We start from the raw sequence: 21,799 nt of genomic DNA, 5'->3' as shown, positions 1-21,799 counted from the left end.
ACAACATACAGTTACTGCAATTCACAAATGTAATTATTAATATATAATATATTTCATTTTATAATTAAGACATTCCAAAGAGCAGTTCCCCAGATGTGGTATCTCCATATTTATGATTATCATTTTGTCCAGAATATTTGGCTGGAATCTCTTGCTTGCTTGCTTATTTATCATTTTCTATATTCAGAACTTTCCTAAAAGCTTTTCCCCTAATGGGAGAGACCCAGGAACGGGAGCGAGTCCTCATCCACTTCTCACATAGATACTGTCAGTGCAATCCAGAAGAGAGCACATCTGAAGGTAATACCATTTTCTTTTCACAATCTGATTTCATGTTTCATACTGTGTCATAAATCTAGCTTCTTAAGTGGATTCGTCTATAAAATGTTATCTCAAAATTAACTTCAAAAATTATATCAATGAATTTGATGAATCACTGTAGGATACCATCCCGTCGCATGTCATGGTGACAGAACTGCATCTTCAAGGATGAGTCTGTCAATCCTGTTGAAACATGTGGGACAGAGATCTAATATAACTTACCAAAGGGGTGTGAGAAGGGTCAAATGCATCTACTCAATCTAGTCTCTAGGTGCTGACTCTTGATAGTTCCTGTGGTTCTCTATCTTTATACTGAACTCAAACTATTCAGTCATTGAAACAAAAGGTGCCTTCAAACAGAGGACTATAATTTTTCCTAGCTACTTAGAAGAATGACATGTGCTTAAAAACTCAAATATATATTGGGAGGGAGATCATTGCAGAAGGGAAGAAACACCATGTGCTGTGTGTTGATTCTGCTCAGATTGTGTTCTCAATTCTTTGAATGTTAGCCTACTCGGTAATCTGAGAAGACTGAGGAACCTCACTACTTTGCATATGTTTATTCGAATGTATAATTTAAAATACTGTAAAATTCCTTGTGTCTTCCAGATGGAATTCATACACTCACCTGTGCCCTAATGCTGCTCAACACTGATCTGCATGGTCATGTAAGTATGGCTAGTAGGAGAGATATACTTTTGCCATTTAGATCACTCTGATGCTTTTTAGAAAAGTTAGGCAGAGGTCAGAATGTGTATCATGAAAATATGGACAATGATGTCAAGGGAATGGAAAAAATGGTCACCTTCAGTTTAGCTCAGTCAGGTGTTTTCTTTTAATCACCCAAATATTTTATTACATATAACAGTGGAAACATCCTCCTTCATGGTAGGATGGACAATACAATGAGTTTTCAAAATGAAATAATATATAATCCCCTTTCGGATTTTTATTTCCTAGTAAGACCTGAAATAAGGTTTTGGAAGCCCAGATCTGGACTAATCTTATTGACCAATATTATTTCAATTTAGAGATGGGCAGATCTCTTAAGCTCAGGTTCTCTCACATTTTTCTTCTGAAATATGTTCCATCCCAACTCCACAGTAGACTGCATTTTTTTCGGTGATCGTGAAAATTCATGTGTATTTTAAAAATATATAACATTTTGTATACTTTTGGTGTACTTTAAATAAATGCATTGTATGTGATTTTCCTTCTACTGAATGGAGAATTTTGTGGATATTTTCGAAGTAACATACATTTTTGTATCCACTTTTTCAAATTCATGAATTTTTATGAGCTTGCAAAATTTCAGAAAAGTGTAAGTTGTAAAGTCTACATTCATGTTTCTGTCTGAAAGTGCAAATTGGTTACATTGACACTAAAATATGAACTGAACAAAATCTACAGCTATCCAAGCTCCCATCACAAGGCATTCTATTGCAGAAGAGGTTGCTTGCTGACATTCTCTTGTGCTTCACCCTAACCCAGTGCTTCTCAACCTGTTGATCCCAGGTGTTTTGGTCTACAACTCCCAGAAATCCCAGCCAGTTTACCAGCTGTTAGGCTTTCTGGGAGTTGAAGGCCAAAAACATCTAGGGACCCACAGATTGAGAACCCCAATAAATCTATCCTATAAAAATGCTGTTTTCCACAAACACACACACACCCAGGGCATTTAATTAGTAGCTGTTTTGCCACCTGATGTCACCTGGTGGTTTGGATTGCCATCTACCACAGCATTTTTTTTGGTGAGAATCTATTGTTACTCCTGTCCAGGCATGAAACTGCAGGTCGGAGACATATTCCTCCATATCAGAGAAAGATTCTCTGTTGAGAGAAACTCACCCTGTAAATGTCAAAGCTGGGGAAAGTGTAGCTGGTGAACAGGTTTAGGACTCCAGGGCTGATTTTATAGTCCCAAAAGTCACCAGGGCACATTTTCTATATCCCTACAGTGCACTCTAAGTGGTGTGGGGGACATTTTCACCTTGGCTTGGCTGTTCTAGGATGGTTTCTAGCAAACTTCTGTGGATAGATCCATCTAGTAGATCTCTGGCTGATTAACAGAAGCAACCAATATTACTCCACTCTTGAAAAGAAAAGAAAAAACCCAGTAGGACTCAACTAGGAATTGGCTTTTGTGTGAGCCCCAGTGAATCAAAAAGTTGTAAAAGACTACAAGGGCCATCTAGTCCAATCTCCTACCACATAGCAATACACAATCAAAACAGTTCCACAGACAGACAGCCAGTTTCTGTTGAAAAACCTCAAGAGAAGGAGACTCTTATCTCCAAGGCCAGATTTTGAGGCACCATATTCCACCGAGGCCAGATTTTGAGACACCAGCAGGAAGTTTAGGTGGAATCTTTTTCCTGTAGTTTGAATCTATTGCTCTGTATCCTAGTCTTTGGAGCAGCAGAAAACAAGGTTGCTCCATTTACTACATGATGTCCTTTCAAATAGATAAACATGGCTGTTATGTCACATCTTAACCTCCAGGCTAAATTAACTCTGGAGATTTGAAGTCATTTAGCCCATTTTGTGCTACATTTCCCCTACTGAATCATTTGTTCCATTTCTCCCAGGTTAAGCATAATTTTCCTTTTGGGAATATTGTTGAGTATTTCTGCCTTTTTGCTGTCCCCTGTTAGTATTTTACCATTCTGTCCCCGAAGAGATCCTACCATTTCTTTTTTCTTCTTTTTGCCATCGACCTGGCCAAAAAGCTACCCTTGTTTATTGTTTTTGATCTCTAGAAAGTCAGTGCTTCTCCTGTGCTTTTGCTTTTCTGATTTTCTCACTACGCATACTGGATATTTGCTTGAATTCATCTTTGGTTATTCCCTTCCCCCTTTTCCATTTCATGTACATGTTCCCTTTAAATCGTAGTTCAGTTGAAAATTCTTTAGTCATCCATTCTGGTTTCTTTATATGCACCCCATTTTTCCACATTAGGACTCTTTGAAATTGTGCCTCCAATATCTTGATTTTGAGAAACTCCAGTCCATCATGAACTTCCCTCCCTTTTAGTATTTCTGACAACAGAATCCTACATAATATTTTCTGGTGTTTTCTTCAAGTCTAGAGTTTGAGTCTGATTATGCTTGGTGACCCTTCTACTTCGAGCAGAATATACCATATTTAATTACATAGTAGTCACACTTTTTATTCTTCTGTTTGACAGAAAAAAGCGGGTGCAACTACTGCACAATGAAAAAAAATGGGTATATGGTTGAATGAAGTGCCACTTCACTCATGGGACCTTATCCCACTTTAATTTCCTCTGTTTGCTTACCATCTTTGTACGGTAACAAAATGGAGGCTATCCCATGACACACAGCAACTTACGGTTGCTGTGCATGGAAATCCATCTTGCCAGCATGCAACAACAGAGAAATAAGTCCATTTGATTGAAGAAAGCAGTGGGAAGAGGAGGAAAGCAGGAAAAGGACAGGGAAACATCATGGTGTGGTTGGCCATCCCCAAAGACAAACCTTGATAGGGTAAGTCAGGTCCCCACTCTTAAAAATGCTTTCCCCCTGCTTCTCCCCATCCCCCTTTCCTCCTGCCCATGGGATAGAGTCCTTCCACTCTCCCGTTCACCTTTCAGCCACATAAAATAAATGAAGCACCACTTCGCTCGTCTATGTACCTGATCATCTTTCAGGCATGGTGCTTCATGCAGCTGAATAAGGCACTGTGATTGAGAGAGGGCAGGCGAGTGAGTGGGTGAGTGAGTGAAGCACTATGCCTGGAAGGGGGCTAGGGAGGTGGGCAACTGAATGAAGCAACTTTGCTGAATCAACAGTGCAACTAGTATGTGAGGAAGGTAAAAATATCAATTTTGCAACCCCTCATCCCCCAAATGGAAGTGCAACTATTGGATGGTGGCAGCTATTTATGTAGTGACTCATGGCAATCACTCTCCTCTAAGTGTCTTGTCATTTCCATACCATAACCAGGAAATCGCTGTAGGATCAGATCTAAAATAACTGATCCCTTTGCTGCCATTTCCACCTTCTGAGCCATTAAATTGTCTGCAAGGCAAGTGAGGAATTTGTTGAACTTGACATTGGTGACATAGTTTGACTTCCAACAATATCGGGATAATTGAAACCTCCCATTACTATTATATTAGTGCTTTCTGAATATGTCACTATCTGTTCCACAAAGACATAATCTACATCTTTAATTTGGCTTGAAATACAGTAAATTCCCATAGAGACATTCCTGCTGTTTTTCTCCCCATTAATCTTTAACCAGATGCTCCCAACATGATTTCCAAGATTCCAAGTAGTTGATCTAATTACAGGTGTAAATATATAATGCTAATCCTCATCCTTTGATGTTTGATCTGTTTCTCTGAGTTAGGTTATATTCCTCTATTACTGCATTCCAATCGCAAAGTTTCAGTGATGGCTATTATATCATATTTACTTTATTGTGGTAAGGATTCAAGTTCATCTTCTTTATTTCCCATGCTCTGTGCATTAGTGCAGAGATATCTAAAACTCTGAACCATTCCCTTAGCTGCTTATTTATGTTTTTCTCCTCGTACTGGTTGATGGTTGTACTATTTGTTTAGTTCTCTCTATAATGATAAGACTATGATCTGTAGCATTTGATGAACTCAAGAATACAGTCTCCCTCCCCACGTATTCCAAGTTAAAATCCTCCAGATCAAGTTTATGAGACTCTTAGCAAAAAAGGTTTTTGCCACCTGCTGTGAGGTGCAACCCATCACTTGCCAAAAGTCTATATTCATAAAACTGCAGACCATAGTCTAAGAAGTGAAATTGTTGTCAGTGACATAATCTATGGAGTCAGTTTAATGCCACTATTGTTCTCTCCCTTACTGGGCTGTATCCTTCAACTGGGAGGAGAGATGAAATGACAGCCGATATCCTTTGGTTTCCCACCCAGAACCTCACAATTCCCCCATGCTATCCTAAAGGTGATGCCTTGCAGGGTCATAGGTTCCCACATTGACCAAAAGGAAGGGGTAATAGTCAGTGGAATTGAAATGTTTTCAAATATTTGAAATGTATAAAATTAATTACAGAAAACATGGGGTTTGCCTTAGTAGCAAAGGTAACTTAGCAAATTTTGGGAGAAGTGCAACAAAAAACAATCAATAAAATAATTGATATTCACTCACTTTTTAAATCAAACTGTATGTTTGTTCAATTAATAGTTGAAGTGGTGCTCTGCACATAAGCGGTGCTCTGCACAACTACAGAAAATATTATGAAATGCTAGATTTAAGGAAGAAAAATACTTTCTAAAACACAATGCACAAGTAAAAGAGGAATGCTACAGAAAAATATTATATCTGTCCAGTATAGCTTGGCAGAATCAATGATGTCACAGAAATCTGTTGCCTCTGCTTTCTTCTCCATGTAGCTTTCTTTTAAAAATAAATTAAGGTCTTTCCATTCAAGTTGTTTAGATATTTTTGAAAATAACCCACCTAAAGAATCAACCATCCGCACAGGCCAAATTCAATAAATAAAGCTTGGAGAAGACAACCATGTACCATCCTGTCATGCAACTGTTCAAATTGAGATTACAGAAAATAACAAGTGGCTTTGGCAGTGGCAATCCAGTTCAGCACCACTGGCATGGTTGAACAGTTGGGCTCTTCTCACATCACACAATTATAGCACTTTGATCCTACTTAAACTGTTATGGCTACATCTTGTGAAATCCCAGTGCTTGTAATTTGGTGAGGCATTAGAGGAGCTCTCTGGATGAGAATTTTAAGTGTCTCCTCCCCAAATGGCCATTCCCAGGATTCATTGAATGTCATTATGGCAGTTAACATCAAATGGTGTTGTAATTGTGTCAAGTAGGATTCCAAGATTCAAATCAACAATTTAGGTGCTACTAATTCAAATACTCCTGGCTATATAACTGGATCTGCCAGCTCACTCTCTCCTTAATTGTTTCTTTATTTCAAAAGCTCATTTTCCCTCTTTTCCATTAATGAAGATATTCTTGTTTTGGTTGTAAAAAAAATCAAAATATTTTATCAAGTTCACTTGCAATGGAAATATACACTGCTGACATTACACTGGATCTAAAAAATCACCATTTATCATGTGTGCAATAATGATTTTTTTTATACTTTGATAAATTTCCTCAATGGAACCATCAAGAAGCTGCATCTCACTGAAATGTTCTGTACATGAACACTAATCTGATGCCTTTCCCAACTACTTCTGCCCCAACATTCTGTTATTATTATATTTTAAAGCAAAAGACAATGAATATAAAACCATTATAAAATAATAGTAAAAACTGAAAAAATTCCAAATATAGATCAAAGCCATAACAGCAAAACAAAAACAAAAAACAAAATGTTCCCAATCAGCAGTTCGCATTTTTCCATTTTTCCAAAAGCTCTTGGGAATAGTTTGCAAATAGTGCTGAAGCTTAGTTGGTCATCCTTGGGAATAGAGTTGCCTCGTCAGGGTTCCAGGGCCAAAAACCTGTTGTTGTAGGGAGCAGGCCCTGATGATGTTATCAAGCATGATACTTTTAGCTTCTGTCAGAGAATGTGCCACTCAAATTAAAAAAAACCACCAATCTAACGGGGAGGCATGGTTTCCAAATTAATCTCTTGCAATTTCTTGGCCATTTGTCAGCTAACCTATATCTGTCAAAGGTCCTTCTGGCCATCTAGTGACCATTCCAGTCCTATTGTTTCACCTAAACTGTTTTCCTCATATTGCACTTTCCCCCACCTTACTGAAAATCTAATTCCACTGTTCAGTCCCCTCCTCCCCCACAAATTTAGCTTTTTCATTGCTATCTCTTCCAGAGTTTTATCATTTTATGTTGTGCATTTGGTCCGCCCACTGTGTTTGATTTTCCATTATGTTATTTTGTACTATTTATTTTACTTGATTGGTTTATTTATTTTATTGTGATGTTATTTTGTTGTTTATATTTATGTTGCTGTAATGTATCTCTGGGCTTGGCCTCATGTAAGCCATTCTGAGACCCCTTTCGTGAGATGGTGGCGGGGTATAAAGAAAAAATATTATTATTATTATTATTGTCATTATCATCATCATTATTATTATTATCTAGGCTCTCAACCTGTGATTAACAGTATAATTCAATCAGGCATCAACGTTCCTAACTACTAGACTTTCATGATTTTAGTATGAAAGGCAAACCAGGAAGCTTGGTGATCTTTGGATCTATTTTATTTAAATGTCCAGGATCATCATCATCATTATCATCATCATCATCTTTATTTATACCCTGCCACCATCTCCCCAACAGGGACTCGGGGCGGCTTACTTGAGGCCAAGCCCAGACAACAGATTACAGCAAAATTAAACCAAAACATAAGCAACAACATCATAAGTACATAAAACATATGAATACATTAACAATATAACATTACAATAAACACAATGACAGTGACAGTGGGCTGGCCACATGTGCAGAATAAAATGTTAAGAACTTGAATGAGATAAGAAGAGGAGCAAGTTATTTGCAAGAGGAAGCTCATAAAAAACACAGGGTTGTAGAACCAAACTTTCCCATTGGGGGGGGGGTGCGTACTCCAATGACAGAAGCGTTGAGAGGAGCACCACCAGACTACAGTCCTCTGTGACCCTATCCAATAGAGGCTGCAGTCCCATACCCTGATCTGCCTTCCGAATGACCAGGAGTACCTCTGTCTTGTCTGGATTCAATTTCAGCTTACTAGCCCGCATCCAGTCCATCACTGATGACAGGCACTGGTTTAGGGGCAGACAATCGTATGTCTTCAGTGGTGTGTGTCAAACAAACCAGCATTTGTATTGTAAAAGGCATCTATGGAAAACAATTCTTTTCTATATAACAAAAATACAAATTTACAAAGTCTAATTAATATTGAAAGCAGAGGCTCTCTCCTTGTCTGATTGGATTTTTTTATCAATCAGGAATAGCATCAACAGTATAAAAGCTGTTTCCAAAGCTCAGCTCAGTCTCTTTGGAGACTGAGAAAGAATTTGCTTGTTTGTTGGAAGGCTGCATTTCTACTCTATCTAATTTATACCTGTCCAATCAGAAAAAGAACTAGCCTACTTCCACATAAAGTCAAGAATAATTTTCCTCTCCATTGATAAGGGAGAGTTGGATGAAGTCATTTAAAGTAGCATTTCCCTGAGAATTTCACTAACAACCATTTCTGGTTGCTTACTAACAGATGGTTGCATCAGATTGCACTACTCTGCTTGTAGGCGGTTGCATCAGCCATCTAACACCATCATATTTTTAGTTTCATTATACTTTTAATCACTTTTTATAAAGATTTTTCTATCAGACTATTTTCTTGTTATCTCATTTGTTTGGATTTAGGTGGCTTCGTGCCCAGAACTAGATGGTAAGCCTACACTCTTAGTGTTTTGATGTCTGATGTTACATTTTAGTCTAGACATTATTTCATTAACTTTCGGGCCTCAGTGACTTTTGCAAAACATGTACACATTAGGAAAACAGAGATATATGCCGTTTCAAGGCAGTGCTCTTGCTTTGAGTTTATTTCCCCTCACCCTGAGGACTGAAGAGCCCAAGGTCCTTTGATGTGGGAACTCTACTTGGGAGAACATAGTTGCCAAGACTGAAAAGAGACTGGTTTGGTTGCCCAGCTGCCATGACAGGAGTGCACAGAACTGCAGTGTTTGTGAAGATTTATAAGAGAGGAAGAAGTCGTTAAAATCCCACAGCCCTTTCCATTTAAAAATTTAAAAGTGAATAATTTCTATTTTAAATATTAACTATAAAACTGTCAGTCAATGAACAGAAATAAAACTAAAATAACTTTCTCCACATGGCAAGCATTGGTTATCTTTTTTCACAACTATACTTAGCCCGGTGATATTTTCACACATGTTGACAGCTACAACACAGAGAATGTATTTTCTGTTTAATCCGGATGCTAGTCACTAGCCACCCCATCTCACAAGGAGTTTTTTGGCCCTTACCACGCTGGGGCACAGACCCAGACAAATCCCATCAGATGACGCAGGCCATAGCCCCATCAGTGAGAGAAGTGATGAGGAAGTGTTGAGGGAGCTTCCTCACCACCATGGTGAGTCTCCCATCTTTTGGCTAGGTCCAATGCACATTTTTTATGCTTTTACCTCTCTGATGCAGAAAGCACCAATGTGCCTTGCCCCCATTCTGCCAAGCTTTTCCCTATCTGATTGGGGAAGCACTATAGCACCAATGCATCTTGCCCTGATTATGCCACGCTTCCCTCAACTGATGGGGAAAGAGGGAGGGTGTGCAGCTCACTGCGAGTCTCCATCCACACCTTCTGTTTTGCTGGTGATTGTCGGCAAAATGGGACAGAAGGGGGGGGGGGGGCTCATCAGTGTGATGAGATCCTAGGTCAGTATTCTCCAGGTAAGGCATCTGTTAGCATCTCAGGTTGTTTTGCTTGTAGTGAAGGTTCCTCCTGGACGTTGTTGATATTTGAATAAATCAAATCCCAGGTCACAGGTATGATCCTTATGAGATAAATGAGTTTACACATAACCCTAGAGCAGGGGTATCAAACTCATTTTAGCTGATGTTCATATCAGCTTTATGGCTGCCTTCAAAGAGCCATGTGTAATTGTAGGATTGTGTAAATGTGACTATGTTGCTCTGACACTGAAAGCCTCATGGACCACATAAAATAACATGTTGGAACAGATTTGACCCACGTGCCTTGCGTTTGACATGTGTGTCCTAGAGCAATTACCCTACATCCTCATCCCATCAACTGCATTTCTTTCTTATGTTGACTAAATTTCTGTTCATCTCTCACATTCACTCTGTTTTCTGAAATCAGATTCCAGGATCTGGAATAGAAAAGAGCTAAAACAGGGTATTATAGTTTGGAATATTTAATTTTGGACAACAGCTCCCATAACACTGGCCTGCAAAATTTGAGGGTGATAAAAACTTCTTTTTTTTTGCTGGTTTACAGGAATTTGTGAATCTCAAATATGTCCCATTATATACAGTTTTTTCACAACTTATTTTGCCTTCTTTATTGAAAGATATAATTGAATAGAATTACTATTGAAATTGTGAAAGAATTGTGTATGGTTTTCCATTATTATTGTGTTTTCAAGTTCAACACTCAAAAATATAATAAAAGGAGCAACACTACGGCAAAAAGCTTTTTTTAAAATTATAGGCTTTGATCTCCTTAGTATTGCTTTGTGGACACATCTCCTCTTACACCAGAATCATGGCTCCAAAGCAAGAATCTGAGCACAACATATGTCACTATTTTTTTAATCTCTAAAGTCACTTTATTCCAAATAGTAGAATTCTTTCAGTATATTCCTCCACAAAAAATACCAGAAACTGAGAGGGACAGATCTTCGCTGTCTCAAATAAATATTTGAAAGAACACATGAAAAGGATAGAGTGATAAACCTGTTTCTCCCTCTGCTCCCCTTCAGATTGGAACTGGCATCATTGAGAGCACTGCACTTTTTCTGTATGTAATTCCTGTTATGTTTTGGTCTGGCCATTTTAATCTTTGTGGAAAACTTAAGGAAGTGATCAGTACAAGTGTGCAATTTGGCCAAAAGCCATGCTATTTTGGGCCAATTTTCAGCTAACCTCTCATTCTGTTTACCGGGAAGTTACTCGAATCAGGAGGAGTGTTGCCATTTTCATTCGGCAAAGATTTGGCCCATTGGCTACAATGGGAAACTTTAAAGGCTGAATCCTCAATCATTTTAAGGTCTATCTGCATGAAATTTGCCTCGGTTTTAGGCCCATGTACAACTGCAGGCCTGCCAAGTTTCAGAAAAAAATCACCAATCTACTAATTTTTTAGAATCATTTTAAGTTTTTACCATAACATTTTTTAAAATAAGACAAACCACAAGAGAGGGTTCTGGGAATTGTAGTTACCAGTTGTTGGCTGAGAAACAGAGAGAGAAAAACATCAACTCCCATCATGCTCTGAGAGGAACTCAGAGACCTTTCAATGCCCACCCCATGCAAGTGCTGCTGGGAAAGTGAATTCCCGGTAAGGCCCTCTCTGGAGGAGGAGCCTAGGGAATTTTTCCACTGCTGGGGAGGGAGAAAAAATGCTGCAGGATCTTCTGCAGGAGCCCCACGGCAGACCCCTGCTTCAGATATAATGTAGACTTAACTCCATCCTCTCCAGTAGCCGAAAAATCTGGCTCTCTTGATCCGTTTTGCCGAGCTTTTTGCTTCCTTCCTTTCCATTCTGTTTTCAGGGATTATATGAAATGGACCAAGCCTAGTGATCACCTATTAAAAAAAACAAGCATTCTTAGCATAATCATATGTTTTATAACCAGTGGGAACAGGCAATAAATCCCACAGGCTTTGACTTGGGATAGCTAAAGATTCTGATTAGGGCTTTTCTTGAAGATATGGAAGAACTCTGAGTCCAGCAGGCCCAAAGACATTCACATTCCATAACACCTCTTTTAGGTCCTATCACCAGGAGAAGAATTTTCAATTAAAAATTTACACCCAAGATTTATCCCTCCCCATTGATAATGCCATTTCCTAAATCTCTTGGATAGTGGCCCAAGGCTAGATTTAGTTCTTTGTGTTCTTTGTGGTGGGTTTCATTTTGTGCCCTGTTTATTTTAAAATTTATTTTACAACAATTAATTAACTTTAATTAATGCTAAACCACTTTCCCACCTACTTTTTAAATGAAAGGAGGATATAGTGAGATAATGTCTTAGTGCTAGAGTGTTGAATTTTGGATGATGGTAGCTTAGTGCTATAAGACTCTTAACACAATCAGTGATGCACATTGTTTCAGAAAAAATAATTAAGCCCCCATGATTTTAACAACATGATTATTTGCAGTGACTGAATTGGCTTGATATTTTCTTAAAATCAATATTACAGCATTATGGTATTACAGTAATTTTTAAAAATTAAAAGCTGTATCTCCAGAAAAGTTTTTAACCACAATTAAACGATAGATTAAAAATAATCAAACAAGGTTGCTGTATGGATCATAATAAGTGTGACCGGTGCTGTATTAAATTCATGCTTCTGAATTATCACTATTTATTTACAAAAAGAGATGGAGGAATTGCTAGATGTTTGATATTCTGCAGTCTGAAGAAAGAAGGAAAACTATTGGCAAGTGAATGATGAAAATGATTGGATGATGGTATTACCTGGCATCTCATTAAAAGGAAGTGAAGCAAAACAATTCCACGTTATTATGCACCTTCTGTGGTAGGACATCCAGTCATATGGATCCTCAGTATCTAATCTGCAATGATAGCGTATCATCTATTAACTCTTTGGATTAGTTCTATGGTACACATAGAATGACGACTTCACATGTTTGTTATGGAGGATTCAAAACTTAACATGTGGACTCCCCAATTCTTCAATAAGTAAGGTGAATAAACTCCCTAGGAGTCAGCTTGTTGAAGACTTTCCTGAGCTTTAAACATTCAATGGAACATGTTACATTAATGTCTTCTTTCCTCTCTCCTCCTTTCTCTTTCTCTCCTGCTCCTGGATCCTCTTATTTTTGCACTTTTAACTCTTTCTCAGGTGGTAAGTGAAGTTGCGGATACCTTTATATAAATTTGTGGCACCTGATATTTCTTTGTTTGTACAAAACATGGGGAGGATATGTCAACTATTAATCTAGAATTTCCTGGAGTGTTACATAGCCTGCAATTCTGTTGGGAACTAATGATTTTGTAAGTGGACTTATGTCTATGGAAACTAAAACTAGACAGTTCTATCACTTCCATATTCAATAGTGGGCTGTTGTTACATTACTATGTAGCAGAGCCAGCAAAGTGACCAATGTGCATTATGCACTGGTTCATATAAGCCCCTCTGTACATTACACATTGGTGTACATTGATCCTAATACGCATTGTGCACTGATGCACATTGGTGCACAATCTACATTAGGCACTCTTGCTGGTGTCTTAATATACCTTCACAATAACTTACAGGTTTTCTTAGCAACTCTGTTACTAAGCTAAGTATACATACAGTTATGTTAAGTAAAAAGTAATATGGAATTCTTGCAATCATGTAGAATTTAAAGCACACCATGTTTTTTTTTCTCAAACATAAACATAGGTTGGAAAACAGTATTTGTCACTAGGAGAAGTGTAAACCTTCCCTGCATTTAATTTTCATTGAAACGTTTGTTCCTTTCACGTACAAAGAGATTTAAAAGGAGGGAATTGTATTGGCACCAATGTAGGGAACAGGAGGTGGTTAAATGGGGATAAATGCAGTTTTTGTGCATGGGTTTAGAACCTTCCCCACCCATGCACACTCATTCTTGTAAAGAGTGAGTCAACATATGCTTAATTTAGAGTAAAAATGATAGGGTTTTAAGTTGCACTCATTGTATTTAACATTGCATGCAGTTTATTCCACAAAATGTTATACTTTGAGAAGAAAGAAATGTGCTTCCCTACACTTAATTCCTCAATCTCATTTTGGTGTATCAAGATTAATAAATCCATAACTACAAACTGGATCTATGGTCAACCCCAGATTTTTTGCTGTCTGAGGTAAAGCATCAAGTAGTGTTCTATGGCCAATAAATTTAGGTGCATAGGATCTACCTAGATATCTCCCAAGTGTTCTCCTTGAGAGGGAAAACTCAACAGCTAACATTTTGTTTACATAATTGACTCATCCTGCCTAATGATAATGTTTTTTATTGTGTGTTTCATTTCCATTTCTAGCAGATTCTTAAGTTCTAATATTACTGTTTTGAGACTTGAGACCACCTCCAATGAGACATATGCCTGTGCATTATGCGGCAGATCCATTACAATAATCTATTTTTTGGTGTTAATATGTTTAATATGTTTTTGGTGGATTAATTAATCCGGCAGATACATTACAATAATCTGTTTTTGGGGATTAATATGTTTAATATGTTTTTGGGGGACCTAGCAATGCCTAAAGATTTACTTACTTAGGCGATCTCTCATTGTTCGAGTAAGATTGGTGTCCTGGTAGTGGGTACGTTGGTGACTGTGGAGCCCTGTTCTTGACCTGCATGTCCTCCCATAGGGTTTCCTGGTGGAAGACAGTCCTGGTTGGGGTTGGCTTGATGCACCTTCCTCTTGGCACGTTTCTCTCTTTCACCTTCCATTCATGTCTCTTAAATTCTACAGCACTGCTGGACACAGCTGACCTCCAGCTAGAGTGCTCAAGGCTTCCCAGTTCTCAGTGTCTATGTCACAGTTTTTAAAGTTGGCTTTGAGTCCATCTTTAATAATAATAATAATATTAATAATAATAACATTTTATTTATATTCCGCCCTTCTCACCCCAAAGGGGACTCAGGGTGGATCACAGTACACATACACAGCAAGCATTCAATGCCGCTTTGTATAGACAATACACAGACAGACAGAACAGAAGGAGGTGCCATGGAAGGTTGGGCTTGAGTCCAGGGGATGCTGTTGCTCTTTCCTCTGTGACAAAGAGCTGTCAGGACTTCCTTCTTCCTTTTGGTCGCCCAGCATTTTCTGATCTTTTTTTATGGCATCATAAAATACCTCCCCCACTATTTAGTGGTATCTAATTTCCCTAATCACAGCTAAAGCTGTTTTCGAATTGCTTAGGTAAACAATTTCTTTTCTTGTCCAACATTCCGTTTCCCATTCTTGAGTTCGGAAATGCCTAAAGAAGTGTTCACTCAATTGCAGAACCGCCAGCGGAGGTTAACCTTATAATTGTACTGAAGACTAAAGAGAACACTTTTCTTAGCATTGCTGGGTCCTCCTGTATGATACTGTGGCACTGAAAACTCCTAAAATACATTCAATGAGCTCACATAATGAGCAGGCCTACTGTATAAACCAGTCAAGGACTAACTTCAGTCCTCTAGTAGGCTGTTAGGAATCATGGGAGTTGAATTTCCAACCCCTAGAGGTCCAAAGTTTGCCCGTGCCTGATATAAACCAACAAGAAACTGTTGGGTTTCCATTGGAACCAATGAGATTTCTTCCAGAATAAGTGCTGAGGGACATTTTAGGAGAAGGATAAGTAAAGGAAGCATATTTTTCCTTTTCTCCCCACTTTCCAAGAGTTTTAGTGCACAATACAGAACATGTCTTAGCCATGATTTTTCTTTATGCTATGGTTATCAGGCCCGATGAGAGCCACTCGGAGAAATTGTAAGATTCCACATCTTGTGCTATGATTGGTGCAAAGGGATGCTGCAGTGATTCACCATCTTTGTAATACCATTGTTCAATGACATTGCTTTGCCTGCCTCCCCCAATCTGCAATCACTTCACTAACTGATGCAAATAACATCTACCTTCTTCTACTTATTTCACATATGCTCATCATACAGACAGAGCTTTCCTTCTGGTCAAGTGAAGAAGTCTGAATGCATATGACAATGAGTCCCTCTCATCTTAAACTTCTTTATAAAAAAACAACTACAAAGTACTGTATGTTTTTACAAATACATAAGGTTCATAACGTCTCATCATACACTCTTCAGCCACTGATGAAAGAAAAAGATAATTGCATTTGACAAATTGGAGAACAAACAAATTAGGATTAACTTCAGACTGATGAAGGAAAAAGCAGGGCTTGACAAAGACCAACAAACATCAAATAAGATGAATAGATGGTATATTTAAACTCTTTGGCATCTAATGACTGCCTGCTGTAAGCCATCCTGAGTCCTTCTTCAGAGGTGAGAAGGACGGGGTAGAAATGCCCGAAATAATAATAAATTGATATTATTATTATAGAGACATTGTTTTTATATGCCTTCAAGTTGTTCCCAACTTATGGCAACCCTATCATGGAGTTTTTCTTGGCAAAATTTATTCAGAGGGATTTGCATTCGTCTTTATCCGAGCCTTGGCAGAGTCTGACTTGCCCAAGGTCATCCAGTGGATTTCCATGGCTGAGTGGAAAGATCTTATAATTGTGCTGGTTTGAATGTTGGACAGTTTCATTGTCTCATTGTCCATCATTCAAACCACTACACCACATTATCTTATTTATTGTTGCTATCTTCAGGGAAAACGTAAGGTGCTTGTGCAATTTTCTAGCTTAGGTCACGGAAGAAGTTGAACAGGTGTGGATATTATTCATCTTGGTAGAGAATTAGGAAAAAAGAGGGGGTGCCAAACTCTATCAAACTGGATGATGAAAATTGTGGTGTCTGTCCTCCCTTATCTTCCAAACCCAGTTTTCAACCACAGCCTTTCCTACCAAACATATGCATCCGTGTACAGCTGTGTTTTCCCTAATCCTCTAATCTGTCACCTTGCAATAGAATAAGAGTTCTCACATCTGAGCCCCATAAGATCCTTTTCAGAGTGACCACACCATTACCTCCTTTAAGGCAGCAAGCACCTCCTTCTGACATAATGAGGCATTTACTATCCTCTGAACTCTCCAATCCCGCTAGATGTTATCAGTCAAAATGGGCAAGGGTTACATGTGGTGGGCTGAACTGCTTCAAGCATCCTATTCTAACAGTGTGGAAAAATGTCCACATAAAAATGCTACATATTTTTTCCATACAGATTGTCCACAACACTTGGGATGTTTGATGCCAGGAGAAAATGGCAAAGAATTCTTGTTGGGCTATTGTTCTTCCCAACACGGTTACCCTACTGTTGAGAAACCAATTTTTCATGTCAGAACAAATAATTAGGGGTTGAGCATTATCCAAAATTCCAAAATCCTTCAAAATACAAATTGCTTACCTAGATGACTGAGATAGTCATACCTTTGCTTTGCCGATGATTCAATGTACAGAAACTTTGTTTCAGGCACAAAATTATTAAATTAATGAATAAAATTATCTTTAGGCTATGTGTATAAGGTATATTAATTAATTAATTAATTAATTGCATCATTTATATGCCACCCTTCTCACCTCGAAGGGACTCAGAGTGGCTCACAAGATATATATACATACAATATATTAAATTATTAGCATAGTACAATATCAGTATTATATATTACTATATTGTACTACACCATTAGCATAGTAGAATATCAGTATTATATATTACTATATTGTACTACACCATTATATTGTAATATTATTAGTAATATTACATGTAATATAATTATATATACATATATAATAATATAATGTGTATATGAAACACCAATGAATTTAGATTTGGGTTTAGATTTGGGTTCCATCTCCATGTTTAGATTTGGGTTCCATCTCCAAGATACCTCTTTACGTACACATAGGAAATGAGCCTTGAAAGTATTGTCAAAGGCTTTCATGGCCGGAATCACAGGGTTGTTGTAGGGTTTTTTGGACTATATGGCCATGGTCAAGAGGCTACAACAACCCTACAACAACCCAGAGCCTTGAAAGGTTTTTTTTTATTCTCTGTGGTCTTTGCTCATTAATTCCATCTTCTCCGCCTCTCATATATTGCCCAATTTAATTATTTATTTAACTCTGGATACCTTTGAGATTTATAATATACACAAATAAAGGTATGGAAGCAGAGTTGCAATCAGTCACCATTAACAACAACAACAGCTTATTTTGAACCTACCCTCTCTCCCCAAGGGGGCAATATTAGGCTAGATACACCAATACACCTAAAATCAACAGTATTAGACTAGATACACCAATGATCTGACACAGTCAAAGTTTATCATAACTTTTCCTATTTTACCTTCTCAGAAAATGGTGAAGGTGAATCAGATGCTTACTATTTTTTCACATTTAATATGCCATGGCTGGTTCCCCTGTCCAAGTTCTACTGCAAGTCACACGGCTGCTTCCATACCACTACCAGCCACATTGTCATCTGATTTGCCTTAACCAGAAGTGGGAGCTATTATCAGAAACATTATAAAAGTAGCCAATGGTGTAGTAATAGTTATATTGCTCAGCAAAATGCAAGCAGGGCTACAGAACAAACAGTCTGGAACTATAGAAGGTAATCAGTGAGTCAGCAGTTATGGCCTTTTATCAGGTAACATTTGGTGAGCTAATATACACATATTTCAAGTAGGTTTTAGGGGAAAAGGCCACTGGGATGACAAATGATAACTTACCAATTTCTCAAAAAGGTTTGGAGGAGTTTGAGATTGCTGACCAGGTGCATTAATTTTGTATTTTCATGCAAATGCCTATAACCTGAACCTCTCCCGTACTGCTGTTGTTGTTTTAGTCTGGTCTACGATAAGAGAAAATTGTATATGAAAAGCCTTTACCTCAGTATCTGCATATTTATAATTTGAATATAGCATTTAAAACAAATTATTCTGCTCTTCTGCATTATAGAATATTGGGAAAAAGATGTCATGCCAACAATTTACTGCAAACCTGGATGGACTAAATGATGGCAATGATTTTGCAAAGGACCTCTTAAAGGTAATGCTGTTTCAGGAAAAGATAAGAGTGAGGTTTACTGCTATTACCAGAAACACAAATGTCTATGACTGCAGTTCTGCATATGAATATAATAAAAATGAACTATGGATGTTCCCCTATCCACTTTTCATATATATCTCCTACAGTTATGGTAAACCACATCCCTTTTAATTTGTAGAAATGATCTACATGAATAATCAAAGCATGAACGTTGCAGATATGCAGCCAGGGGCGGCTCAATCCATTACGCAAAGTAAGCATTTGCAGTATAGTTGATTTTGCCCAGGGGCGCTCTTGAGGCGCTCTCGGGGGGAAATAGACCTTGACATATGCGAGTTGTAGTTACTGGGATGTATAGTTCACCTAAAATCAAAGAGCATTCTGAACTCCACCAATGATGGAATTGAACCAAATATGGCACACAGAACTCCCATGACGAACAGAAAATATATATCAGTGATTGGTTTGGGGGGGGGGGGGTGCCAAAATACTGTTTGCTTACCGTTGAAAATTACCTAGGTCCACCTCTGTATGCAGCTGCAGAACTGAATGTTTTTTGTGAAAAGTTAGTATGAGAAGGTTTTCCATAGGATTTTTTCAATAGGGGTTTCAGCATTGCATTCTGAGTTGGCCATCAAGACAGGATTCCCTAGAGTTGACACATTGTATCAGAATGGAATATAATGTACCATCTCACCTGTCAGTTATAAGCCATGGTAGTAGAAAATATATCAGTTGAAACTCCATGCATCAGTGACTGGGCTGGTTAATGGGAATGATGATCCAATAACATACAGAGGAGGAGACAAACATTTCCCACCTCTGTATTAAATAGTTGTTCCCAATATCAACTTGTACATTTTATGGTCCTGAGATGTGTTCTATCACTTCACCACCTCATGTGTTTTCTTTATTTTCCAGCTTCCTAGATACCCTTGCATGTTTTCATAAATTCAGCTAATCCCATTTTCCCTTCAGAAAAGGCACTAAAAGTTTTTTTCTCCAACCTTCATTCACCCAGAGACATACATAGAATTGGCTCCAGATATAAGTCACATAGGGACTCCCCCAGCCACTGCAAAGACATAACATTATAACATTCCCAAACACTCATAAGTTCAAGAAATTAACAGAAAGCTCAAAAACATACAGGAATAGCCAGGCAAAAAATGACAAATAAGTAGTTTTTCAGTCTTCAAATAATTTTAATGAAAATGCAGATCTTGTAGTCAAACTTTTTTTGTGACATAAGGCTGGCAAAGAGAGGCAGCAAGCCCTGGTGGCAGATGCTTTGGTAGTACATGTAAGATGCCAGATGTAAGCTCCTAGTTTTGAAACTTGGAATGTAGGGTAGATCCATGTTGTCATTCATCTCAATTAGCAGAAACTCTTCACAATTCTAACATTATGATTCTATTTTAAGTGTCAGGTCAACATCCTATGGAATGCTTGGATTTATGGAATAATAATAATAATAATAATAATAATAATAATACATTTTATGTATTACCGCCTCTCCTGATGGATCAAGGCAGGGTACAACAAAGTCAAAACACATGAACATTATACACACACACACGCGCGCGCGCACACACACACACACTCTAAATACATAGATATAACATACCCCAAACACAGATACACATGTAGCATATAGCAGCAATAGAATGTAAATCAAAATTCATGGTTCAAAGTTGACTGTGTAGGCCTGTCTGAAGAGATGGGTCTATAGTTGAATTTAAATTCTGATAGGTTGTTTAGCTGTAGGATCTCTTCCAGCAGGTCATTGAACAGTCATGGGCAGCTGATGAAAAGGTCCTCTAGGTGAAGGTTGCCAGTTGAGTTCTGGCTGGTTGAAGTAACCATGTTGTCATACTAGGTCTTTAAATTGGGCAGCCCCGCATTTCTGCTGTCTGCAGAATTCTGGGAAATGTAGTTTGGGAAGGCAAAGACCTGTGTAGTTAAGAATTCAAAAGGGCCCACCCTAAACTACATTTCCAAAAATTCTGCCTGTGGTGGAAATGCAGGGCTACCCATTTTAAAGTCCTGGAGTGATAACGTAGTAAGTCTCTGCCAGAGGACTTAAATGTTCTAAAGGGCGAATTGTGCAGGAGATGCAGGAAAAGGCGATCCTGTAGGTAACCCAGACCCAAAACATCTAGGGCTTTAAAGATTAAAACCAACCCTTTTTTGGCAACCAGTGGGGTGACTTTAATATGGATGTAATATACTCACTTCTAGATGTTCCTGTAACCAACCTGGCTGCCAAGTTTTCAACTAACTGGAGTTCTTGAACTTGGTATAGAGGTAGCAGTGCATTGCAAAGTCCAACCTTGACGTTATCAGTGCTTGCATCCATCTTTAGGTCCTTGGATTCTAGGAAGGGGCATGGCTAGCGTATCATCTGAAGTTGGTAGCAAGTCCTTCTGACCATTATGATTCTTTCAACCAGAGAATCACAATGCTTTGCAAAATATATATTCTAGAGCTCCATAAGATATGATGGTAGTTAAAGAGGAATCATTGCACTACAACTGTGTGACGTGAAAGTGCCTTTAGATCGGGCCTGATAAGCTAGTAAACCACTGTTTCTATGAGAACACTTTATCATTTAACCATCCTAATCATGAGTTGATGAGGAGGACACCATCTGCAGAGGTGAATTGTATTTAAAAAACTTGTTAAGAACTGACACTATGTTATTGTTTCAGACCCTGTATAACTCAATAAAAAATGAAAAGCTAGAGTGGGCCATGTAAGTATATACACTGGTTTTTTTTATCTGTAATTTAAAATCTTCTGCATATATTTGTGCATATTAAAGGAATCTTGAGTTTTGTTCCAGGATGAAAGGAGTATCAAAAACCCTCACCTTGTTTGATGTTATACAGATAGCTTTTTAAAAATAGTAGTAGTAATAGTAGTTGTTGTTGTTGTTGTACCCTGAATTTCCCCAGATTTGGGCAGCAAAGTGGCTCTGGACATTGTTCAGGAAAGCATGTATGTTAAGAGAAAAGTTGAATCATTATAATTTAGACCTTTATACATAATACAATAAGATAAGCTGTGGTCATTGCTTTA

The 21,799-nt window shown here is 38.1% G+C and overlaps 1 protein-coding gene across 1 annotated transcript in view; it reads left to right on the top strand.

Annotated features, from left to right (window-relative positions):
- The window catches only part of LOC132774236 (PH and SEC7 domain-containing protein 2), a 66,262-nt gene extending 44,755 nt beyond the window's left edge, over nucleotides 1–21,507 (top strand). The window contains exons 6-9 of the mRNA XM_060774132.2: nucleotides 188–300; nucleotides 934–992; nucleotides 18,629–18,718; nucleotides 21,430–21,507. Coding sequence (XP_060630115.2) covers nucleotides 188–300; nucleotides 934–992; nucleotides 18,629–18,718; nucleotides 21,430–21,477 — 310 coding nt within the window. The 3' untranslated portion in view covers nucleotides 21,478–21,507. The remainder of the gene's footprint in view (nucleotides 1–187; nucleotides 301–933; nucleotides 993–18,628; nucleotides 18,719–21,429) is intronic.
- Nucleotides 21,508–21,799: the final 292 nt, after the last annotated feature.

The sequence above is a fragment of the Anolis sagrei genome, chromosome 4, assembly GCF_037176765.1.
Source record: "Anolis sagrei isolate rAnoSag1 chromosome 4, rAnoSag1.mat, whole genome shotgun sequence".
Classification (NCBI taxonomy): domain Eukaryota; kingdom Metazoa; phylum Chordata; class Lepidosauria; order Squamata; family Dactyloidae; genus Anolis; species Anolis sagrei.
Note: the sequence above shows the minus strand (reverse complement) of the source record. Positions and strands in the feature narration are given on the sequence as shown.